Source organism: Callospermophilus lateralis, chromosome 5, assembly GCF_048772815.1.
Source record: "Callospermophilus lateralis isolate mCalLat2 chromosome 5, mCalLat2.hap1, whole genome shotgun sequence".
In the NCBI taxonomy this organism is placed as follows: Eukaryota; Metazoa; Chordata; class Mammalia; order Rodentia; family Sciuridae; genus Callospermophilus; species Callospermophilus lateralis.
This window is the reverse complement of record NC_135309.1, coordinates 28,011,337-28,030,841: the sequence shown is the minus strand read 5'-3', so window position 1 is coordinate 28,030,841 and position 19,505 is coordinate 28,011,337. Positions and strand designations below refer to the sequence as shown.

The 19,505-nt window shown below is 46.6% G+C and overlaps 2 protein-coding genes across 4 annotated transcripts in view; one reads left to right on the top strand and one right to left on the bottom strand.

The window, feature by feature from the left end:
• Positions 1-19,505, top strand: part of Cyfip2 (cytoplasmic FMR1 interacting protein 2) — a 120,984-nt gene that overhangs the window by 71,558 nt on the left and 29,921 nt on the right. For all 3 annotated transcript variants that reach the window (XM_076856393.2, XM_076856394.2, XM_076856395.2), the window contains exons 23-26: positions 1,497-1,584; positions 14,928-15,071; positions 16,410-16,500; positions 17,808-17,938. In XM_076856393.2, coding sequence (XP_076712508.1) covers positions 1,497-1,584; positions 14,928-15,071; positions 16,410-16,500; positions 17,808-17,938 — 454 coding nt within the window. The remainder of the gene's footprint in view (positions 1-1,496; positions 1,585-14,927; positions 15,072-16,409; positions 16,501-17,807; positions 17,939-19,505) is intronic.
• On the bottom strand, positions 3,547-4,215 carry Fndc9 (fibronectin type III domain containing 9). The gene has a single exon (XM_076855727.2). The coding sequence runs from the start codon at positions 4,213-4,215 to the stop codon at positions 3,547-3,549; it is 669 nt and encodes a 222-aa protein (XP_076711842.2).

Sequence of the window (19,505 nt, the reverse complement as noted above, 5' to 3'; positions counted from 1 at the left end):
GGCCACCACATGACAGACGGAAGGAGAAGGGGGAAAGCCCCCCGGGCCTTAAGAGGTCATACCTGTACCTGATCCAGTCCAGGAAGTGGGAAAGCCCCCAGGGCCTTGAGAGGTCACAGCTCCACCTGATCCAGTCCAGGAAGTGATGCAGACCTTGAAGCGGGTGCTCTCCTCTGAGGAAGTAATGCTGAGCTGAGATACGAAGGAGGAGTAGCCACAAGTCAAATCAAATAGCCGAGGCAGAGAACTGAAGCAAGGTTGCTCAAAAAACATGACACTAGTGAGGGTGTCACTCTGGAGTGAGAACAGTGCTGTGACAGATGAAGCAGGACACGGGAGGAAGCAGGGACATCAGGGGTCCAGAGGCCAGTCAGGATTATGCCCTTAGGAACCCTGGAAGACTCGGAGGAAGGGGAGCACCACTAACACACTGAACACGTGCAAGGACACCCACGTGTTGAACGCTCGTGTGCAAAGCAGGCATAGCCTTTCAGGGCACACAGAAGCGTGACAGAGTGGAACTTGCTCCCTGCAAAGAGCACAGGGGCACTGAGGAAAGACAAGACCTCATCCCTGTCCCCCCAGAGCTTGTGCCAAAAGTAACCTACAAAACAAGTACAGAAGGATGTTCAAAAATGCTCCCATCTGCAGGTCCCCTCAGTAGTCCCAGGGCCTGGCTCAGGGCCAGATTAAATGAGTACGAGTTGAACGAACTCTTATGGAGTGTATGGGAGGAATCTACAAGTGCACCTGAAAGGACACACAGACCATGACAGACTTCCAGTCCTATGAAGACCTAGGACATTTAGTGCACTTGAGAAGGGAGCACAGAATGACAACTCAGGCCACAATTGCCGATTGTTTTTGTACAGCCTACGATCTGAGAGTGGTATTGATATTTTTGGAGGGGACTCGGGCGGGTAGGAAAATCCAAAGAATAGTAATATTTGGTGACACATGAAAATTATTTAAAATTCATGAGGCATTTTGGAGCAGTCATGCTCCTTCATTTGCTGTCATCTGCTGATGCTGCTTAGTAGCAGAGTTGAGTACATGTGAAGAGACCAAGTGACTTGCAAAGCTGAAAACATTTGTTTCTGGCCCCCTATGGAGTTTGTTGAATCCACTTCTTGAAATCAAAGTGGAGGTGGAGGATGGAGCCACAGAGAGGCCATTTTCAGGCCCAGCCCTCCCTTCCTTGCTTCCTGTCCTCTGAGCAGCCACAAGTCCTGAATTGAGCCTGGGAATCTGGGCTGCAAGTTTTCCCATTGATGAAAAGGATTAAAAAAGAAAGAAAAGGGGACAACTGTTGAATGAAAAGATTGTTGAAAGAAGAGTGTTATGAGTACCTTTGTAAGCAACCACCTAGGACACAGGGAAGTTGTGCCAATGTGAAACTTCACCTGGTCAGGGAGCGTGGGCCTGCAATCTTGTGTCCCCTGATGGATATTATGAGGACCCCCTTAACCCCTTCCCCATGTCTTTTCTTTTACTAGCTTTGTCCGAACTGCCATTCCTTTCACCCAAGAACCACAGAGAGACAAACCCGCCAATGTCCAGCCTTACTACCTCTATGGATCCAAGGTAGGTGGTCCTGCCCTGTGCTGCCTGTGAGAAAGTTAGTGAGAAATAGCAAAGGGAAAGGTGTTCCCAGAGTCAGAGAAGCCAGAGGTGTGGCAATCAAGGGGCCACAGTGAGGTCCAGGTAGAAACGACTGCAAGTATATTCATCTTTATTTGTTAACAACTAGCAGGCATGAGGGTGGACAGAGACCTGGGTGCTGGGCGCTGGGTGCTAGGCAGTGAGGGCTGCACTGAGCAGGGCAGGGAAGGGGGGCTGTGGGGCTTTTCATCTTGGCTTCCAAGCCCCTCTATTTCTCAGTTGATTTGTTGCAATGTTGTCCAGCGATTCTGGGATTTTGTGCTCCATAGCTATAATGGATTTGCAGACAGGAAGAGGTTGGGTGGGTGAAGCTCTGAAGGAAATTGCCCATGGCTGAAGCTGGAGCTGAGAAACAGGTCTTCTTCATCTCATTGCTGCTGATGCTCCCGTGTGTGCATCCTGATGCTCACTGACCCTCCTAAATGAAGCTGTCAGCCCTTCTTTGCATTCCTTAAACAGACACTTCTCATGTACCCACCCTGGGCCAGATATGGACTAGATTCTACACACTGCAGCCTCGTTAGGGATGAAACAGATGTAGCCTTCACCCTCCTGGACTTGCTTTTCCACCCACCCCCCAGGTGGGGGCAGTGTTCCCAGAGCCTCACTAGTACCACAATATTTATAGATATGTTTCCTACCACGGGGGTTTATATGGGCAGAACAAAGAACACCACCAAGGGGTGAAATGTGTCATTTTTCTTTCTGATGGAATTAAAAAGAGCCACCTTTGACCCCATTTTCAAAAGTAAATAGAGATGGACCTAGAAGAGGAACCAACTATGTGGCTAGAACTGTGTGAGAAAAGGTCCTCCGCTAGGTCGGGAACTCTGGATTTGGAAGTGTGATGAACACAGATGAGTTCCTACCACTTGGCTCTAGTGGCGGGCTCTTGGAAGGTCTTAGGGTGATGCTGGAAGAGAGCCGTAGACTTCTCCAGAGCAGGCAGTCTCTCCAACTGATTGTCTCAAATCAAGGGAAGTTAGAGATACCATCTGAGGTGGTTCACAGGCATGGCTTTAACTAACCTTGACTCAAAGTAAAACCAGTGCTTCCTTTTTTTCAATTTACTTTCAAACCTTGCAATAGATTAAGACAAAGGACTTACATCAGTGCTCATATCTTTAATACCTCTTCAGCACTGCCTGAGTTCCACCCCGCTTTCTTTTTATCAAACACAAAAGAGCAGGTCTTAAACTCAGAGTCATTGCCAGACAAGTGTGGCCAAGACAAATTTACTATTATTTTGTTTTCTTAATACTAATACTCATCTGTCTTCTATTTATAGCCAGAGGGTACTGGTTGTTCATTTATGGGGTGATATAAGGCTTAAATGAGTTTAAGTTTAAAAAATGAGTCAATTTAAATAAAAATATTGTTAGTAATAATAATAAAGAAAGCCGATGGTTTAAAAAAAAAAATGAGGGTGGGGTATAAAGTGGTCTCTGACTGCCTCAAATCTGGAAAACACTCCAAAGAAAGACCTCTCACCCTTTTCCAAAAGAATGAATGAAAGCATAGCTCAAGGGGCCCACTGGCAACTCACACATATTCTTCAAGTATTGTGTATTTATTTAAGCCATGCATGTTTTTTAACTTTATAATACGTCCACTTTTGATTGAATATTAAAAGAATACCTCGATTCTTAACTGGAACCCTCAAATGGACACATTGAGGAGATCCGTGTTTGCCCTTTGGCACACCCAGGAAGTGTAAGCACTGGGTTGAGAGACTTCATCATCAGGCATCACCCAACCCAGGGGATCCACAATGGCACTGATATTTAAGGAAAGAGATATGGGGAGTCTATAGGCACATTTTTACAAAAGACCTACTGTAGGGGGCATTAGGCTGTATGATGAGGGCCATCTCCTCCCCGCCTCTCACTCCCTGAAGTGAGGCACTATGGCGGGTTGATCACCTCCCTCCCTGGCTTCCTCATCAGGGGCATGCTGCTGGGCTTCCGGTTCTGCTCCAGCTCCTGCTCCAGAGTCCTTGCGTGGCAGTTCCACCAGGGGGAGCCCCTGCAGGTCTTCCTCCCTCTGACCAAGGGCCGGGGCCTCCTCCGGCCATCTCACTAGCCCATTGGCTTCCTCCATGTGGCCAGCTCTGTAAGACCATCGAGGCTCATGGCAACGGATGCACCAGAACTGGAGGCAGATGAAGGCCAGCACAGCTGTGAAGCAAGCCAGCAGGATGGCCATCAACACCCAAAGGGAGATTTGGGGATCCACCAGGGAGCTGCCCGCAGCCAGTGGACTCTTATCCAAGGTGTGGAACATGGTGCAGTAGTGCCTGTAGGGGAAGGCAGCCTTCTTACAACTGATGCAGAGGAAGTAGAGAGTGGAAGGGGCGAGGTGTTCCAGCACCACGGAGCTGATGGTCCGAGGCACCTTCTCCTCGTGGTGGAAGCTGTAGCGGAGATAGCCGGAGAAGATGCTGTTCCAGTTGGGCCTGTACATAATATGGTAATAGTCCTCCAGGCAGGGCTCCGAGGACGACCAGGAGATGATGGCGCCCGTGTAAGAAACGTTCCCAACCTCGATGTTCATCCCGATTCTAAAACCAGATCAAAGTGAAGAGTGACACCCCCTCCTTAAATATTATTTATCATCATCATAGCCACCACGTCTCGAGCGTGTGAGATGGGCACTGATATGGACCCCACGTTACAGACCAACAAATGGAGGCCCAGAGGTTACCTTACTTACCTTGGCTAGCAAAGAAGCTGTACAAGGAAGGTACAACTCATGTCAAAGCTGATATCCTTGGTCACCCATTCCAACCTCAGCCACATCCCTCCCTGGCTCAAATCCTGTAGGTACAACATCACTTCTACCTCATTGTTTTTTTTTTTTTTTTTTTCAAAGAAAGAATAAAAAGAGAATCAGTAGAATCTCTGGGGTCGCACCTTAATCATCCTAGGTCTGAGACCTCCACGCAAGCAATTATTTCATCTAAAATCTCTCTTCTTGACCTCCTGCCTCTGCTCCAGGTGTTCTGAGCTCAGTTCTAGAATATTGTACCTATTCCTTTTTTTAGACCCCCAGTTACGTTGCCCATGACGAACGGAGATTCATTTTATCTCCTGCCAGCAGCTGATTTTACCTTAAATCTTGTGCTTCGGTTTTGTTTTTTCAAGGCCAAAGGTACCAGGAAATTCGTTTCCTAGGTCGAGATAACCAGCTCCTGTAGAGCATGGTGCTACTCTTCAGTGCTCCAGGTATTATGCCTGTCAGTGGTGGTCATAACCACCCACAGCAAGTGGGTCATTGCTCTGTCCAGGGCATGTTACACACTTCATATGCAATAATATTTAACATTATTCTGCATCTCACCTGGAGAGCTGCTTTGCAGATTTCCATTTTGCAGATGAACAACATGAGGTCACTCAGCATTTTAATGAATAGAAAGAGAACTCAAAGCTGCTTAACCACTTCACTTCCAAATGCAAGGCTACTGGATTTAGTAACAGAACATTTTTGCAAAATAAGGATCTCATACTAAGACTCGGTTGCTGTTTTACCAAACAAATCAAATAAGCTCTCTTCAGACTTCCAACCTTCCCTCTTGGGGAAGAGAAAGCCATCTTTTGGTTTCTCTTTAATTCTGAGAGATAGAGTTGCCCTCCACTGAGTTTCCCCTGGTGAAACATAGAGTCAGCTGTGGTCAACCTCTGTATGCGCTGGTAAACATGTCACTCTGCCCCTCCTCTCCCACACAACACAGGTTTCATTTCAGACTGCAATGACATAGTAAAAATCAGTCAATCAGGTTTTAACCCGATTCAGATATTGAGCCAAACCAGCCTTTCTCTCTGCTCTGCCTCCCCCCAACCCCATGGCTTGTGCCCAGGTTTCTAGGGAAGTTGAGCTACAGAAAGATAAACCACAAAGTGAAATTTTTCAATTCTTGTTTTTCTTCTCTAAAGATGGCAGTGAACTAAAGTGCTCAGGAAGGGGAATAGTTCCTTTCCCTTTGGCTGGAAATTTCCTCCCCCTAAATAGGGCCAGAAAGGGATGAGACAGGTGTGCTCAGATCCTCCTGGGAACACTTGTCTGGAAGGAGAGTGAAGGTCTGCACTCCCTCTGTGGTTTCCTCGTACACATTCATCCTCCCCCGACACCCCCAGCATCCTACACATCCTACAAACACACTTCCAGCCATAATGAATACAGCTTAATTCATTCCCTGTAAAACATATCAATGGCCGCTGCAGAACCCTTCCATCAGGAGTGATCAGGAATCCCGCTCTTGTCACGCATGAATCTTTTTCTTCCATTTGCCTCCTATCTGCCGCTGGCTGGTTTTACAGCCTGACTTCCCTACAGCAGACATTTTTAAGCTCTTTCTGTAAGGATGCTAGCAGCATCTTCAGCCTTTAGGACCAAATCCATCTCTCTTAGTTCTTTTACTTCCTCAGCTCTGTTTCCAAATTCTCCCCTATTTTTAGCTGTTCTTTACCATCACCTGGCCCCTCTCCAAACAGAGTGTGAAAGGAAAAGCTGTCTCCATTTCCAAGTCGAGCTAGCTACATCTCTTACCTGATGCTTGCAGTGTGTCTGGTTAGAGCTCTATCCTCCGAGGCAGTGTGGACCAAAGCCCAGAGAATGGTGCCTTCTCCCTCCTCCGCTCTGGGCTCTCCTTGATGTCTCTATTGCCACTGAGTAATCCCACTGTCGCCCCCGATGCTCACATTATTCATTTCTTCACATCAGCATCATTCACCATGGCAACCAGCAGGCTTCTACGCACGATGCTTTCAGGGACCAGTCTGGAGAGGCTTTTGCCCATTGAGAGAAGCTCTCATTCCTTTGGCCAAAAAGGAAAAAAAAAAAAAAAAAAAACCTGAAAACGATCTCGAGGATGCACTAATTCTTCCAATATTCTTAAGTTTTCTCTCTAGTTGACTAGTGATTATTTTCTTGCCCCATCTAGATACTCTCTGGATAATGGTTTTAAATTCAAAGATGATCTTCTCAGTTAATCTACAACTAACAGTAAATTCATCCTCATCCTCTACCCCCACCCCCACCTCCTGCATCTTAAAGTGTTCTTTCTTTATTTTTGTGTCCTGTGACCTTGCCCGAGTCCCAGTTCCGACATATGTAAGGCATTGGGCTTGATCTGAGTGGCAGATAGAAGGTGTGAGTACTATTCCTAGCCAACTCGGAACCCTACTCAAGCTTTCCCAGCCATCCCAGCACTTGCAGAGGGTTGATTAGCGTCCCCTCAAAACGCTATCTACCCAAATCCTCAGCATATGACCTTATGTAGAATTGGGAGTCTTTGTGAATATGATTAATCAAGAATCTCAAGGTGAAATCATCCTGGATTCAGGGCTGGCTGCAATCTTTAGAGAAAAGAAAGATTCACACAGAGAGACACACAAAGGGAATAGGCCCTGTGAGGACAGAAGTAGAGACTGGAACGACGCTACTAGAACCAGGGGAAACTAGGAGCCACCAGACGCTGGAAGAGGCAGGGAAGACTTCTCCCCAGAGACTTTGGAGGGAACGTGGCCCTGTCAACCTTTGATTGCAGGCTTCTGGTCTCTAGATCAGTGAGAGAATAAATTTCTGTCATTTTAGCCCACCAAGTTTGTGCTAATTGGCTGCAGAAATCCAAGGCATCTAGTCCGTACTCCTGACTGGGCTCAGAGGCGCAGTTCCCATCACAGTTGCTTACCTGTCAATCAACTGCACTGGCCATCACGGATGGAGACTCTGTACCATTCCTGGACTGGATGGTTCTGCAGTGGTCCTCTCTTTCCAGGTCTCCTAGCTGCCCTTTTCCATTCCTCACAAAGGTATATCCGCCTCTGAGATTCCAACCTTTCCTGCTGCCTTCAACCTTAGGAGAGTACCTTGGTGCCATTCTGTGGAGGAGACCAGAGAACATCTGAGATAGAGGAAGGAGAGGAGCTCAGATAGGTTTAGACCTGGACAGTTTTTTTGTTTTTAAAAGTCAGGGGTTTTTTGTTTGTTTTTTGTCTGTTCCTCTCTATAATTTGCCTCAGAGGAGTGTGTGTGTGTGTGTGTGTGTGTGTGTGTGTGTGTGTGTGTGTGTGTGTGTTTTCATATATGTGGATGTTAAAAGGTTGATTTTGAAGAGGAGTATAGACTAGTGTTACGAGAGCCTAGGAAGCATGTGGGGGAGGGGGTTGGGAGGGATGGTTAATGGGCATAGGGTGCAATTGGAGGAATAACTTCTGAAGTTCTATAGCACAGCAAGATAACTGTGGTCAACAATGAAGTATTTCAAAGTAGCCAGTGGAGAGGATTTTGAATGTCCCCAACACAAAAAATGATACATGCCTGACATTATGGATGTGCTAATCACCCTGACCTTTTCATTACACATTGTATTCATGTAATGAAATGGTGTCCTGTACTTCATAAGTGTGTATAATAACTACATGTCCATTAAAAACAAAATACAAAGCTTCTCTCTTCTTGGTTCTTGGCCAAAGGATCCAAGAAGTTCCCCTATTGAGTCACCTCAGTGATAACCACAAAGTTAGGAAGAGCTGCCTGGTGAGCCACCAAGCTGCCCAACAGTCTTGGCCTCCCGAGTTGCTGGGATTACAGGTGTGCAACCCCATGCGCTGCTGCCCAGGTTCTTGGTCCAGCAGTTGCTCTGTGGCCTTCCCATAGCATTCTGTCTTCCCAGGGGCCTCTCCTAAATATGCTGTAGCACAGACAGTGTGTCTCTTTCCAAAGGCTAATAGTGACACCCAGCAAAGCACAAAGGTACAACATCTAGCCACCTGCCTGTAGCTGACAGAGGCAAGCACAACATCAGCTCATTTGGAGAAATATGGGCAGGAAGTGTTTCCTCTACTGAACATCTTGTGCTTTGCAGTGCAAATGAAATGTACTTTTGGAGTTGCTTCAGAGCTCTGTCACTTAGGGGTGATAATTCAAATTTTTTTTTAAGTAAGAGTTTAGTCCCTAGTACCACACACACACACACAAAAAAATTAAGTAAAAAATTTAGAAAATTTAGCAACTGGTTCAGTAATTAAAATTAACATGTGGACCCAACTTTAAAAATATTCAATTAAATATTGTATAACATCACAAAACTGCCTTCCAAGTGATATAAATTGTGGCATATATCATTCAATTTTTTAAAAGTTTTTTTTAATATTTATTTTTTAGTTGGAGGTGGACACAATATCTTTATTTCATTTTTTCGTGGTGCTGAGGATGGAACCCAGTGCCTCACGCATGCTAAGTGAGCACTCCACACTGAACCACAATCCCAGCCCTAAAGATTTTTTTTAAAGATTTTTTGGGTTGTAAATGGACACAATACCTTTATTTTATTTGTTTATTTTTATGTGGTGCCGGGTATCAAACCCAGTGCCTCACACATGCTAGGCAAGCGCTCTACCACTGAGCCACAACCCCAGTTCCAGATCATTCAGTTTTAATCATTTCTTAGTAAATTGTTGGCCCTTAGAAATTGTGGCTGTGATCTATTTTTAGCATGGTCACCAGTAGGTAACAATACCTCTGTCCAGGCCACAATTTGAGTTCAGGGAAATTCATCCTCCTTTTGCATAAGATCCCCATTAAGTTAGTCCCCGGAGCCGAGACCAGTGCTTTGCAGCAGGGAGCAGGGTACATCTCAACAGGGCCACTACCTGGATGTCAGCCCTTCCCACCTGGGCTGACCCAGGGATCTCCCCTCACCCTGGTGACGCCTACGGTGCCACCCACTTCCTTGCCTCCACCTCTCCCTGTGTCTTCCCAGTGCCATTCCCAGGCTCCACAGTGTTCCTTCCCCACCAGTCCAGAAGTTTTTGTTTCCCTGGCAACCTGGCAGAAGAGCATCTTATGTTGCACCTTGGGCTAGTCACTTGGGCTTGGGATTCTTGCTCTGCTGAATGGGTATGATCCGCGCAGTAGGCTGCTAACAGCCCCACAGATCGCAGGTCCTAACCCTGGAACCTGTGAATACAGCCTTCTTTGGAAAAGCGCCTTTGTGGATATGATTAAGTGAAGGATCTTGACTGGGAAGATGATCCTGGATTATAAGGGTGGGCCATAAATGCATCACAAATGACCTTACGAGACAGAAGTATACACATAAGCGGAGGAGGTGTGTGAAGACTCAGCAGGGGGATTTGAAGGTGGAATAATGCAGTCACAAGCCAGAATGCGGGCAGCCACCAGTAACTGGACAAGGCAAGGAGCAGATTCTCCCCCTGGAAGGCTCTAGAAGGAATGTGACCTCATAAACTCTTGATTTAGTTAGGCCCGGTGATACCGATTTTGGATTTGTGACTTCCAGAGAATCAAGTCTCTGTTATGTCAACCACCAGGGTTGTGGTACTCTGTTAGAGCCGCCACAGAAAACTACCTGGGGGTCATGAAGGAATCACTGTGTGTCATCACATGGGTGCCAATTATGAAGAAAAGTGATGACATTGGTTTTCCTCAAAAGGTTTTAGCATCTAAATATTGCAGGAGAGAGATGGCACCTCTAATGTGGAAGGCTTGGCTCCTGTTCTTCCTCCTGCCCTTTCTAAAGCTCAAGAAGAAAGAAGCATCATTTCCTGAGATTTCTATAGCAACTCCCTTGGGTTTTTCAACCTGAGCAGAGACTATCCTGAAGGAACCCGGAGGTTGGAGATCCAGCCCTGGAGCTCAGCAGATATCTAGAAGGGGCAGCCAGTCGAATCAGCCATCTTACCCAAGCCCTAGTGATGGATTTGAATCTCTAACTGGACTGATCAGTCCTTTGGACCGTCTTCCTCATAGGCCGTGTGACTGAGTTATTAATTTACCCCATCTGCATTTACCTGAAGTGATTTTAGAGTTCAGCTGCCATTTTCCAACCTGAATTAAGGGGCTGTGTTTGTGGGCTGATGGCATTCATTGGACAAATTGTAACAAAAACAGGAAATTAGAAACAGTTTTAATTCCTCTTGGGATCTCTGAAAACAACAATTGTGTTCCAGAGAGCAGAGATGCAAATTGCTTACAAATTTAGTTTGCCAAATAGGCCTTGTTGTTTGGAGTGTCTGGCCTGTGTTGACCATCTGGTGAGAGATGCAGGCATTACAATCAAAAGTCCATTACATCAGACTTTAAAATGGTTAAAATGGTGAACAGTATGTACATTTTACCACAGTTTTTTAAAAGCCATTCTACACAGTGCCTACAATCCAAAGATCAAACTCTTCATATATTTTTTTTTCTCTTGCTTTTCCAGAAAATGTAATCTGTGTCTCAGTAATAACATGATTCTAATTCCTGAATCAGGATTTTTTTTTTTTTTTTGGAAGCCTCATAAACTGATCTATTTTGTGTAGTGTGGATTTTAACAAGTTCAGCTCTAAGTGAGCCAGCCTGCACAGTTAGGATATGTAATTAGTTTCCCATCGGGCCAAGTGGTTGTTACATGAGTCGGTGAACAGAATTGGTTCAGCGTGCGAGATGAGTGGCAAGCGTCCAGTGTCTCAAGACTTGTTGCATTCCTGTTTTTCTTTGCCAAACCCCAGAAAATGCCCAGGCTCCCTTATTCCCACATTTTCTCAATAGGGCCCAGCCTCCTATTGAGTCAGCAGGTCAGATGGGTGCCCTCCGGGGGTGTGTGTGCATGTAGTTCTCAGCATGCGTGTGCTTTTTCTTGCATGAATATGGTGTCTTTGGGGGAGTGGGGGTGGGGGCAGCTTGTTCATTTAGAGGATTCGAATTCTGTACATTTCATGCTGGCTCTTCCTGCATGACATAGAGCTTGGCCATCAACAGAGGCCTGAAGTTCAAGACTAGAATCAAAGACTGACATAGAAACTCCAACTAGAAGTCCACTAAGTGGGTCAGGAGGTAGGGAGGGCAATTTTAAAACCCTTGTATGGTAAAACAATTCCAAAATTCTTCTCCTCTGCCTACACCTGGGAAGGTCTGCTGAACAATTTCCAGATATCAGAGCTTATGTTCATTTCTGGTTGCTGGGAAGTACAAAGGGAAACTTGGTTCTAGAAAGGTCCTCCGGTGAGGATGAGGACTTAGGAGACTGCTAAGAAGGATGAGCATCCAGGAAGAGCCCCGTAGAGCTTGGGCCTCAGGAGGGAGTGATAGGACAGCTCTCACTGTTATGAAGCCTTGAACATTGAGCAATGTCTGTACTGGGGCAGGCGTGTCCTGGCATATCTCCTTGTGGGTCACACCCTGTGTGGTATGAATTGATACCCCACATAGGCAATGTCCCCTCCAACTTCAGAGAATCATAGCTGTAGCCAGAACTTACTTTACCAAGTTATCAAATACAGTAACGTTAATGGCTGTTATTTCCATGAGTGCTTCCAGTGTGTCAAATGGCATGCTCCCTTCTTTATGTATCAATTAACTTCCAGGAGCCCTAGTGGCTCTGGTATCATCATCTTTTTTGGAGGGGAGTTGCAGGGTACCAAGGCTGAAGGGTGAAGTAATTTTCCCAAAAGCATCCATCTTGTAAATGAGGGACCTGGGGTTTGAAGTCAGTTGTAGCTGTGCCCACTTTAGAGACCATCCTTGGTACTCTGACAAAGTAAGGAAAGAAGTTGTCAGACAGAAAATAATATAATATATAGCTGATCTGATCGCCTTTTGTCCCCACTAGGAATATACATTAGAAAGCTCCTTGCTGTTCAAAAATTCCTTTCATAGGACTTTTGAAAAGGGGACAAATGTACTTTCCTGGATTCAGAGGAGAATCCTGTCTTGGGTGTGGGTGGGAATGAGAAGGCTATCAGGGCAGTGAACAGCTGTCAGTCCCCCTAAGGTCACGGAACAAGCTGAGGTATTGTCCCCTGGTGCCATGCACACAGCCCTCTTCAGGAGAAAGTTCAAAGCAAGGGTTCTGCATTTTGATCTTTGAAAACATTAGGAAGCTATGGTACAAGCCAGCAGGGTTTTGACATTTACTTTCCTATTGGAGCATAACCATATATAGAAAAATGTACTGTCTTTGTCAGTGCAGGCTGCTGTAACAAGAGTGCCAGAGACCGGGTTACTTAAATAGCAAGTCTAAGATCAAGGGCCGACAGATCAGAGGTCCAGTTTGCAGATGGCCATCTCCGTGTCATGTCCTCATGTGACAGAGCAGAAAGAAGGAGCAAACTTTCCTGATTTGAGTACACAAATCCCACTAGGAAGTCTCCACCATCGGGACTAAACCATGGCCCAAAGGCCCCTCCTCTTAATACCGTCCTATGGGGGGTGGGATCTTAAAGCATACATTTTGTAGGGACACAATCATACGAGTACATAGAAGGTCATAAGTGTACAGAGAAGATCATAAGTGTTAACAAATATGTGCATCTGGGTGGTCAACAAGCCAATCAAGTTGCAGACCTTGACTTTCACCCTGGAAAGTTCTCTCGTGTCCCCTCCTGGTCCATCTCCATCCCCTATGGTTGGTTTGGCATTTGCTCTGGATGCCTCACATATCTCACCCTAGTCCCAGTCCCATTCACTAAGGTGGCCTGTTTATTGAGGCTCTAAAACAGGTTTGTTCAACATGTAGAAAATGGCCTGTCCTGGCCTAGCCCAGGGTTGGCTCAGACTCCACAATTCATACACTCGCAGGATTTGCTGAACATGAACTTCAGTGAACATCAGACTTTACATAAACCACCCCTGGCCCATACATCTAGAAACTACGTCAAGTAGATCCCTCCCACTCTTGCTCGCATTCCAAACCTACTCATAGATGGGCACAAGCTTACCAAACACAGTTCTTCAACTCGGTGGGTGGGTGGGTGGGTGCTCTAATCTGTCATGAATCCTCATTATTAGTGGGAACTCTAATTGTACTCTTGGTGGATCCTATAATTAAAGGATCCTAGAGTCGTGATGTTTGTTTTGTAAAGTTTAAGATAATTTGTACACAGCAAAACATACTTAACTCAAAATTTAGGTTGAACGTAATTACATCCTCCCTCGGTGGTTCCACAGGGAATTGAGAGTGTTACAGTCCTCCAGAAGCATCATCAGAGTTTAATTCAAGTGGAATTTCTAATTAGCCAACCAGTAGAATTTCAGCTAATGGAATAGTGATGTGATCTTCTCATATTTGTATGGTCATGCTCAAGATGTTTATAATTCCAGGAAAGAAAATAATATTGAGAACTAAATTTTGAGATGAAGTGTCCAAAAAAAAAAAAAAAAACTGCATGGTTTATAAAAGAATTCAATTTCCAAAATATACCTTATGGGGAGAGGTAAGAGGATGGACTTTGGAATCAGCCATACCTGGTTCAGACCAGGGCTTGTTTATCTACCAACTGTGTGATCTTGAGCAGGGTACTGACCAGCCTGAGCCTCAGTTTCCTCATCTGTGAAATGGGGCTAAGAATGGCATACACTGCATATGTTTGTTGTGTGGATCAGATGAAAATGCACATGAAGGGCCTCACAGAGCCTGGCATGAGCTAGTCCATAGATAGCAGCATTTCAAAAATGAGCCTTAGAGTCATTTGTAACTATTATGCCCTCACCAACCAAAATGAGACCATTGGAGGGCCTGCTGTTTGGGTCATCTGTCCTCAGCCAGGGGTGTCTCATGGGGTCTTGAGGATGATGGGGACAGCCAGACAGTGGTCCTGGCTCTGGGTTCCCAACCAGAGCAGCTTCACTCTGCCTGTTTCACAGATGAGCTTCTATGGCATTCTCCCTTTGGACCGTGTCCTTGAAAATTGTGAAATCACTAATTTAAACCAACCCCCTAACATTTCATAGAATAAGAAACTAAGACGCAAATGGCCCGAGCGGTTTTCCCAGGCACTCAGAAGCTGCCTCCTGCCTCCCGGGCCTGCCCAATTCCCAGGACCCCGTGGTGTCCTAGATGAAAACAACCAACAGTAGAAGACGATGCTGAATCAGCTTCTCAGCTTTCACATGGCTCGTCCAGATGATTTCTAGTACCCAAAAGCCTCTAGAGAAAGAAAATAAGCCATTTTACCCTGTCCCACGGCTCCATTTGGCAAAGTCCTGGTTTCTGTGTGGACGGTTGTGGGTAACGTGAGTCCCCATGAAACAGATATTTGCTCGGAAGGAAGCCCTTTTCCCTCTCTAGCGTGGGAACAGCTGGTCTATCTCGTGGCCTTTGAACATCACTGACCACACCTCTCTCCTTGGCCAACATCTTCAAATGTACTCATGGGGAACCCAGTGAGAGGCCAGGTCCCCAACGCCTCCTGCCAGGACTCAGGCCAGGACCCGGATGTTCAGTGCTTGGTCTCTTACTTTGCCCCACCTCTGTTTTCCAGCCCCTCAACATCGCCTACAGCCACATCTACAGCTCCTATAGGAACTTCGTGGGGCCTCCTCACTTCAAGACCATCTGTAGACTCCTGGGTTACCAGGGCATCGCCGTGGTTATGGAGGAACTGCTGAAAATCGTCAAGAGTTTGGTAAGGAGAAGACTCGGGGCAGGTTGGGATGTGCCCAAGTGGGAGGGATAAGGACAAGACTTGATTTCTTTTTTGATCTGTTCTGTAAAAAGGAGTCCTAGTCTCTCCACTTCTCCCTTGGCCCTCATCTCCTGGTGACTCCTAAAAGCACATTTCTATGCAGCTTTTGACTTATGGATTTACCTCCCTGTTTCAGGCCCTGAATTCATTTCTTGTTTTGGATGACTCAATTTAGCGGTCCTCATTTTGACCTTCATGGCCTGCAAATGGCTGCTCATGCTAGCCAGCTGTGCTAAGCTAATCTGAGCATGGCCAATCCATGACACATGTGCTGCCTTTTCCCACTCCCATGCCTATGACAGACATCTCTAATCAATCACCATACTTTGTCCCCTTGGGATTTTTCTTTTTTTTTCAGTTTTTTTTTTTTTTTTTTTTTTTTTTTTTTTTGCAGGGGCTGCGGGTTACTGGGGATTGAACTCAGAGGCACTCAATCATTGAGCCACATCCCCAGCCCTATTTTATATTTTATTTAGAGACAAGATCTCACTGAGTTGTTTAGCACCTCACTTTTGCTGAGGCTGGCTTTGAACTCACAATCCTCCTGCCTCAGCCTCCAGAGCTGCTGGGATTACAGGCGTGCCCCACCGTGCCCAGCTCCCTTGGGATTTTTTTCTGAGCACTTTTATCAACACTGCACTAACTTCAAGGGACATCTGTATCCCTTTCCCACCATTCTATATCTGCCCCAAGTAGGGTATCTAGACCTTCATTCCTTGCAAGACCAAAACATGCAAACAAGACTTTCTTAAAAATATTAGATGACAAAAGAGAAAGTAGCGTATAACCAACCAGGTCAGGAACAGCAAGCAGGATTCACCTGCTAGCTCTCCTTGGCAGCAGCTGTGGGTTGTTAAAGACTGGGCTGCTAAATGCAGAATCAAACACGAAAACAAGGTAATTGCTTAAAGATGTCTGCCCTGGACCTGGGAGGAATGAACGTGCCATGAATTTTCCATGCTTAAATTAGATAATGTGTCCTAATCGCCACAGTTCCCTGCCCACATTTCATTTTAGCTCTTCATCTGGATTTCATGAACATTTCCAACCCTAGGAAGGACCCCATGCCTAGAAATGTGTCCTCTTTCAAGTCTGTAAGCCCATGAGAGGAAGGAGAGCTCCTTTCTGACTTAACAGAGGATCATAAGGCTGTCCCCACACTTCAGTGCCCTACAGACCTCTGCACAACCTTTGTGTGCCCCAGTAGCCTGGCCCTGAGGCCAGCCGTGCCCACAGCAGCAGTGGACTAGCTCACCCATCTGTACTCTTCTTCTGCAGCTCCAAGGAACCATTCTCCAGTATGTGAAGACCCTGATCGAGGTGATGCCCAAGATATGCCGCCTGCCCCGGCACGAGTACGGCTCCCCAGGTTGGTGATGGGAAGATAATGGAAACCACCCCATGTTGGGGTGGGAGCTGTGACCATCCCCTTCGGACTCTGCATCTCTAACCTGCCCGGGAACCCAGGAGCTTTGCATCCTAGCACAGCCCCCAGCCAGGCAGCCTTGAACCTGTCTTAATCTCCCTTGGTGGAGGTAAATGATGTCTGCTGGGCCTGCCTCACAACACCACTGTCCAGTGAGAGCATTTAAATATGAATAGCCCAGGCTTCCTAAGGTGGATCATGGTCTGGAGGTGGCTAGTGCCCTGGTGGAGGTGCAGGTGACATCTTGGGCGAGTTACAAACATTTTTTTTTTTTTTTTGCCTTTCGACCTGGGGACTGGAGAGTGGTGGGAAATGGAGAATGAGTTTAGTTTCAAAAAGAATCAACATGTCCAGTACTGGGTCAATGTGATTCACAATAGGAAAGGGGTAAAGCTAAAACCTCTTAGTGTTCAATCCCAGCTGCCACACTGACTTGCTGTGTGATTGTGGGTATGTTATTTACCTTCTCTGAAAACAGGTAACAGTGCCTAGCTAATGGTATTGTTATGAGTAGTAAATGAGATATTGCAAAAGAAAATGTGGTGTGTATACACAGTGGAGTTTTACTCAGCCAAAAAGAATGAAATGATGTCATTTGGTTGTCAATGGATAGAACTGGAGAACATCAGGCTAAGTGGAGTAACCCAGACTCAAAGTCAAAGGTCGAATGTTTTCCCTCATGAGGATGGGGGAGAAAAGGAATAAAAAAAAAGGGATCTCACGAAAATAAAAGGGAGACCAATAGAGTATAGCAAGGAGGTCAAAAAGGAGGGAGGAGGGGGGGACCTGTGGAAGTGCTGGGAAATAAAGTCTCCCAGATTATGCCATGTCCATACACAAATATCTCACAACGAATCCTTTATAATGCACTAATTAAAATGAGAAGTGTTCTTATTAAAGAGTAGTAATGTAGCTTAAAATTTGAAAAAAAAAAAAGAAACTAGATGGGATTGCAGATAGCATGCCTACCACACTATCTAGTTTGTGTCATTAAGAAATCAGGCAAATTTTTGGAGACAAATAGATCAGAAGACCTGTTCCTTTTGTGTTTTATTTTGTTCCAGCTTCCCGAGCTTTTTAAAATACTGAACCCCACAAGAAATCCCACCTTGGGCCCTCACTTAGGGGGACCCATGGCTTGAGCTGGTGTTATCCGAGAGTCAGGTCTGGGGCTACTGCTCAGCCAGTGCTTCCCATAAACCTGGCTGCACAGGGTCAGCTTCCCACCGACCGTTCTGTTCATCTCCCAGGGATCCTGGAGTTCTTCCACCACCAGCTGAAGGACATCATCGAGTACGCAGAGCTCAAAACAGACGTGTTCCAGAGCCTGAGGGAGGTGGGCAATGCCATCCTGTTCTGCCTCCTCATAGAGCAAGCGCTGGTAAGTCCCAAGCCCAAAGCAGTCATGGCGGCTCCAGGATAGAAGGGACAACGCCACAACCAGATGCTGAGGCTGAAGTATGTGTAGGCGCTTTCGTTTCACGTTCAGGCGACTATGACCATCAGAAAGCTGGATGGAGTAGTGGCCCTGAAATTAGACCTGAGCTCTTCCCCTCACCAGCTGCCCCTGGGCCTCTGGGCCCCCTCCAAATCTTGGTTTTTCCGTCCACCATGGGCCAGCGCTACGTTGAGAGGTAGCCAGTCCCCGTCCCCAACCCACTATGTGTTGACATAGAAATGATGTGTTCACAATCATGAGTGCCATGAGGGATGAGCACAGGGCCCAGAGGGGACATAAAACAGAGCTTGAAGTGGTCTTGGGGCTGAGGAAGGACTTTCCTGGGTAGGCCTCCTGGAACATGCAAAGGAATTTTCCTGGGGCGCTTTTCCATTCCGAGAGGACAGGATGCTGCGTTATCTTTATTTTTGCTATGGGTGACATGATTTTTCCCTGCAGGGTTATCTAAAGGCGAAGGAGAGATAATGCTCATAGAATGCATGCAGTAAGAATGGAATAATCGGGAATAGTGCTGTTTGTCTGAACTCCCGGCCCTCATCTGTGAATGGGACTTATCAAGAGCTGTGTCTTTCACATTCTTCCCCAATGCTCTCTGTTCTCCATGGGGGTGGGCCCAGTCCTCCAGGAGAGGGGGAACTGGTCAGCCCTGAGCAGTGGGAGGAGATGGAGGATGTGCCTCTGGGGATGCGTAACCCTCCGGATGCACCGGGGAGCTCTGAGCATCCCTTCATCAGTGCATTCAGCATCAGATGTGAGAGCTAGCTGCCTGCCAGGTGCAGTTCTAGGGTATGGACGGTGGCCGTGAATAAGAGACAAAGTATTCTCACCTTTGTTCTGAAGACAAAGTCATCCATAGACACTGGCACTCACTGTGAAGGAACCTCAGGGTAGCAGGATCAGGATGGATGGCGGTGTCGGGAGGGAGATTCTAATTTTGGAGAAATGGAGCTCGATATCTGTAGGGAACAGAGAGGACCCAAGAGCGAGCTGGAATGCAGAGGCAGAGGTAGGAGCTGAGCAGGAGGGGCTCCTCTCCTGGCCACCGCAGAAAGCTGAGGGAGGCCTGGAGCAGGGAGAAGATCTGACTCTCAAAGGCACTGTTGGGGAGAACTAACTGGACAGCAGGGGAAGGACAAGACAGCTTGCAGTCCAGTGGTTATCATGGAGGCAGCAAGCCCACAGACAAGAGGGAGAGGGGAAGGAGGGAGACAGGAACAAAGGTAGAAAGATGCAGACAGACAGCGCTCCTGGCCTCCTGGTCTGGGTGACGCAGGTGAGCCTGTGCACCCTGTCCCTCCATGTCCTCATCTTCAGTCAAGGGTCTTGTGCCAGCTGTTCCCTCCAACCCTGAGGCTCTGAAATGGGGACTGTTGCTCTTCCTCTGTGAGGAATAATTGCTCCTCTGTTGCCCCCTTTAAATGGACTCTGGAGAGGGCTAATTGCTTCTCTTTAAATAACAGGTTGTTAGCATGGTTCAGTGGGCTTGGGT